Source organism: Montipora capricornis, chromosome 1, assembly GCF_036669925.1.
Source record: "Montipora capricornis isolate CH-2021 chromosome 1, ASM3666992v2, whole genome shotgun sequence".
Classification (NCBI taxonomy): domain Eukaryota; kingdom Metazoa; phylum Cnidaria; class Anthozoa; order Scleractinia; family Acroporidae; genus Montipora; species Montipora capricornis.
This window is the reverse complement of record NC_090883.1, coordinates 49,665,185-49,670,772: the sequence shown is the minus strand read 5'-3', so window position 1 is coordinate 49,670,772 and position 5,588 is coordinate 49,665,185. Positions and strand designations below refer to the sequence as shown.

The following is a 5,588-nucleotide window of genomic DNA, read 5'->3' as shown; positions in this document are numbered from 1 at the left end:
GTTTGTTATATGGGTTGTTATATAGGTAAAAACGAGTATTCAGGGGCCGGAGGGCGAATGGGACAGAATATCCGGGTTGTTTCCAAAATCTTTCCCGGGACATCTCCTTCCATGCATTCAACGATTTCTTCCAACAATTTTTGCGAGATTTTTTGATTGAATGGAAATTGCCGGTTTTCACTGTCACACCATCATCAAAACCATTCAACAAATAAAGTCAAGAATCAAAGAGATAAAAGAAGATGAATATTCAAACAGGGGGCACAAATATGGCGGCCGGAAGCTGACAAAAACATGTCATCGACTTTTGCTATAAAAAGCCAGAAGTCGTCTTCTGAGGGCTCATAAACATCTATGTGAGTACTTATTCTCATACAAGGACTGTTCAGATTGCAAAATCTCAGCAGATAGGTCACTTTTTTAACCTTCGTGATAGCATTCTCGACCGCAATTTTTATATCGTGTCACGCAAAAGCTTAGAAATTCAACCTTGCTTCATCACAAGACGAAAAACCCTATCAAACTGAAAATATGTGGAAAGACAAGTCCTCAGCTGTTCTAATAACTAAATAAACTAAAATCTCAAAAGGATTGATAATTCCTTATTTTTTAGTTTTGATGACGTCACGTGAAAACCAAGAAACGGCCCAAGCATTCAAGAGATCGGACTCACGTAACGTGTAAAGTTGCATATGAACCAGCTTTCGAATGCATGATAACTCTCTTTGATGACCGTGAAAGCATGCCTTTTTTTTGTGTATGAGATCCAGAAATAATATCTTGTTTAGTTGCCTTTGCTGGATTTGAAACCCCGCGTAGAGTTCGATTTACTTATTCAACTCAATGATGAATGAATTTTCGGCTCAAATGTTCTGCTTTTATGACCAATAGTACTCTTTTTTAAATTAGCTTCTTTCGTCGTTTCTAGAATCGTGACGGTGTTCTGGACTTGAATTGTTTCTTTCAAAGATAATTGTTTCCACACTAACGGGAGGAATCGAAAGCAAAACTGCCCAGTTTCATAGAGACTATCAAATAGTTAAATAAATGGGGAGGAAATTAACATATTTTTGGCATTTTATTATTACAATTTTAGTCACGTGATGTAGCGCAAGGTAACGTCTGGATTTAGAAGCTAGCGCTCATAGCTTGTGGAAATTCCGAGCACAGCTTGTCATTTATGACGTCGAAGATCAAGATTCCTTTATTGAAGAAAAAAGCTATTAGCAAATGTTAAACAAACGCCTTGGAGAGTTGAGACTAGATCATCAGGAATCCAGACTACCAGCAGTCCCTCTTTAGCTAGTCAGGAGAATCGGATTTTGCGGGCCCATTTTTTCTCGTGCGCGCCCGACTAACTATAAGCGGCAACAGGGGGACTGCTCGTAGTTTATCGGGGATCGTCCCTTTATGCAAATCCTTATTTATCAAAAAGGAAAAGAAAAGTTGCATGAATGTGATCCCTAAGTTGCTTTTTATTGTTTTTACATTTATGCCAATAATTATGTAGATAAGATTGTACGGTAAAGGAAGATTGAGTTGCAGTAAAATAATTGGCATTCTGTCCCGTAAACCAACTTTGTCTTCTAATTTGGTGTCGATATGGAACGAAGCCTGAAACTGAGATAATTCTTTCGTCGAAAGTAACTTAAATTCGTTCTTGAGCTTGATTCAAACGCCTATTGGCCTTCAAAGAAATTTGTTGAACGTGATGACTTTAATAGGGTGCGTTCAATTGACCCTATTCAGGAATGAGAATACGTGGAGTGATGTTTTAAAACGTTATGTATGGCGTTTAATTTGCAGCAACAAGAATAAAAAAGCTATGTTTAAAATAACATTTAAGCACATGTTTGACAATATTAATGTGAATCCCCGCAAAAACGAAGGATTTCTAACTTCTATTCCATGTATTCCTATTCCGGAATACGGTCAATCGAACGCGCCCTTAATTTTGTTAAGTTTGCTTAAAATTATGTCTTGACCTTGAGAGAAATTCGTTGAACTTGAGTTGCTTTTTGTGAGGTTGATTGGAATCTCCCTTGACCTAGACAGGAAACTTGTTGAGTGTGAAGCCAATTTTGGTTCCTGAATTTTGCACCATTTGGCTTTCCATAGATTGGTGGGTTGTGTCACGCATCAATTGATTTCGTCATCTGTGGTTGGCGTCGGAAGTTTGATAAATGGAAGCCAAAACTCAGTTTGGCTGTTGGCGCTTGAAGATGAATTCCGCGGAATTATGAAAATCGCAGTGATTGACGCACCCGATTCCTGACAGGAGAAAAGTAGGGGGCGGAGGCGAATGAACTAATGGGACAGAATTTCCGGGTTGTTTCCGAAATCTTTCCCGGACATCTCCTTCCATGCATTCCCCGATTTCTCTCAACAATTTTATCGAGATTTTTTGATTGAATGGAAATAAACGGCCCAAGCATTCAAAAGATCGGACTCAAGTAACGTGTGAAGTTGCATATGAACCAGCTTTGGAATGCATGATAACTCTCTTTGATGACCGTGAAAGCATGCCCTGTTTTGTGTATGAGATCCAGAAATAATATCTTGTTTAGTTGCCTTTGCTGTATTTGAAACTCCGCGTAGAGTTCGATTTACTTGTTCAACTCAATGATGAATGAATTTTCGGCTCAAATGTTCTGCTTTTATGACCAATAGTACTCTTTTTTAAATTAGCTTCTTTCATCGTTTATAGAATCGTGGCGGTGTCCTGGACTTGAATTGTTTCTTTCAAAGATAATTGTTTCCACGCTAACGGGAGGAATCGAAAGCACATCTGCCCAGTTTCATAGAGACTATCAAATAGTTAAAAACGGGGAGGAAATTAACATATTTTTGGGATTATATTATTACAATTTTAGTCACTTGATGTAGCGCAAGGTAAGGTCTGGAAGGTAAGGTTATGGAAACTATCCAGATTGTTCTGAGTAGCAATAATGTTAAAGTTGTTCAAAAACGTTTCCAGGTGTTGAGTCGTATTTTTTTGCCAAATCTAAGGATCAACACCATTCGACGGTACCGTCGACGCCACTGTTTGGAAGACCGGCACATTAATGATACCTCGCCCCTTTAAACTTCAATACATAACCATACGAGGTACCAATTTGAGTGTTATTAAAGGAAAGGGCGCTAATTAATTTTAATGGCCACCCCTTGACTCTTTCTTTGGCAAATTGGTGAGCGTGTGAACAGATTCTTGCAGTGGGTCACTCCTTATGAAGACACTCGACAGTGTCGAAGGGTTGATCTTTGAATTCTAACATTTTAAGCTACATTCTTAATTCTGTAAATCAATGTATCATCAAACTATGTGAACTCTGCCATTTTATTCAGTACCACAGTGTTATATATATCTGGACATAAAAAGTCAATGGAGACATGCAGTTTATACATGTAATCTATCTATGTTACTCGTTAGGAAAGGTTTAAATTAAGAGATGTTTTGGTGCTTGTCCACGTGGCCATACGCCCAATTGTAGTTTAGGTTAAAGGCACAATTACGTAATGGCCTGCCATAATAATAATAATATCCAAATAATAACTTCAGTTCCTCGAAATAAGTACTTCCTGCATGCGTGAACTACAAACAACTTAACTTCTTCTGGTTCTACTCAAAAAACGTATTATCTTAAACTTATTACGCCTGCTATGATCATACTTTTTTATTAAAAGCAATTTTCCAGGAACCAAGGTGGGTGGCTGAGTGTTCATTTTTGCAGCAAGATATGCTCGTGTTGTTGGTTTCAATCCACGCTTTAGACTCTTCAGCCTAATAAATTTGTCATCACTACCATAGTAATCCGATATCTGAAATAAGTTTGAAAAGTCACTTGTGCAGTCTTTGCCGGGCTCTAATTTCTGAAAGCAAGTCAACGAAAAATAACTTTTATTAAACTTTTATCAAACAATCTTCCTTTGTTTTAATATTCACAAAAACAAGAGACAGCCAGACTGAGCCGAATGGAACGGCTACTCATCTTTCCAGCCGATTCCAAACATGCAGAAATACATGCCGTTCTTAGGCAGGGGCGGATCCAGCATTTTTTGAAAGTGGGGGCCGAACAAGAATACTAATCAGCGCGCGTTAGCGCGCCTCAGTAGCGCCTTAGGCGCTACTTTCTAGGGGGGTCCCCCCCAGAAAATTTTGAAAATTTGGGTACTCTTACATGCACTCTGGTGCAATCTGGAACGTAATGTATCAGGATTCCATATTGAATAAAATTATAAGTTATGGTTATAATGATGCATGGTTTTTGACTCTTCGCTCCAAAGTCACAAAATATATATATAGGCATTAAGATTTTACGTTGTTACAGTCTCTGTAAGATAGGTTGACTGTAGACAAGTATTTCGCATCCAGTCTTCTTCCTCATTTCGAAAGGATAATATTAGCGCCTGTAAGTTGAAAGTTTATTCGCACAACTTTGGTCATACTATTAGCGAAAAATCACGCTTTAGCTAAAAAAATCAAAAGCTCCAACAGACTGCTTACAAAATGATAAAATTATTGTATATTTTGACAAAAAAAAATCTCCGACGAACTGAAAGGGGGGGCCGCGGCCGCCTCGGCCCCCCTCTAAATCCGCCCCTGTTAGGCTAAGAGAACACATTGTGAGGAATGTTGTTAACGCCATGGATCTTATTGTGAACTGAAAGCAATGGATGGTTGCTTTTGAGGAAATCAATTTAAAGATAAATGAAGCCAAATAAACGGTTTTTTAAAAGGGAAAAGTCAAATCGAGTGGCTAATTGAAACCCGCAAGAGGAAAGTTTGCACAGGGCTTTCACTTCAAAGTTTGGTATGCACTTTGCATACGATTAACGTAACAAATCTCAGTTCGAACTTACCTCAAAGACAATTTTGATGCGGCTTAAAACTTTGAGAGAATATTGTGTTTGATTGTGTCTTATCTCAAAGCATACGTTGCCTTTATGGTGCCTCATTGTCAAATCTGAAAGAGAAAAAATGCGCCGTTGGATTCTGTCTGTTGGGGAAACTAGAGGTCAAAACAGAGAGAGTGATTTCCAAAGTGTATTTTATCCCGGGAATCCTCGATTTCTTTCATCAAGTAACTGCACAGCAGAGTGGGAAGTACCTAATTCGCAGACTTCCTGATACGGAACATGCCAGGGGTAATTTTTTTTCTTTATAGTCTCCTTTGAAGATGCTCGGGCGAAAGTCAAACGACGCTCCCCGTCCCCGACGGGAGCGTTGCGTGACTTCCCCAAGAGACTTGGGGAAGCTTGAACCTCTTTCCCAGAGGCCCCACCGTGGACGCCTCCTTGGAGGCTACAACATTTTGCGATGAAACTTGTTTGAAGCCCACAGCAAAGCGGCAAAAAATTAAACTAGAGAAATTAAGGACTGACTGGACTGACCAAGAAAGAAGCAGCTTTTCATTTTCTTTCTAACCGCCAGGAGTTCTTCGTTCCTGACGGAGTGTTGTGAAATAATATAACTCACTTCCATTCCCCTTTATCGATCGTTTGTCAATAGCTTTCCTTTTCACCATGTTCTAACACTTTAACAAGCTGCATTGCGCCTTAAAATTTGCATAGCTGAACCAAACATTTTT

The 5,588-nt window shown here is 39.0% G+C and overlaps 1 protein-coding gene across 2 annotated transcripts in view; it reads right to left on the bottom strand.

Moving 5' to 3' along the window:
- Nucleotides 1–3,319: 3,319 nt before the first annotated feature.
- Nucleotides 3,320–5,588, bottom strand: part of LOC138047147 (uncharacterized) — an 11,039-nt gene continuing 8,770 nt past the window's right edge. For both annotated transcript variants that reach the window (XR_011131786.1, XM_068893878.1), the window contains 2 exons: nucleotides 4,861–4,964; nucleotides 3,320–3,870 (listed from right to left, as the gene is read on the bottom strand). Coding sequence is in view for 1 of the 2 variants with exons in the window: in XM_068893878.1 (XP_068749979.1) it covers nucleotides 3,604–3,870; nucleotides 4,861–4,964 (371 nt within the window). In the remaining variant the exon portion in view is untranslated. The remainder of the gene's footprint in view (nucleotides 3,871–4,860; nucleotides 4,965–5,588) is intronic.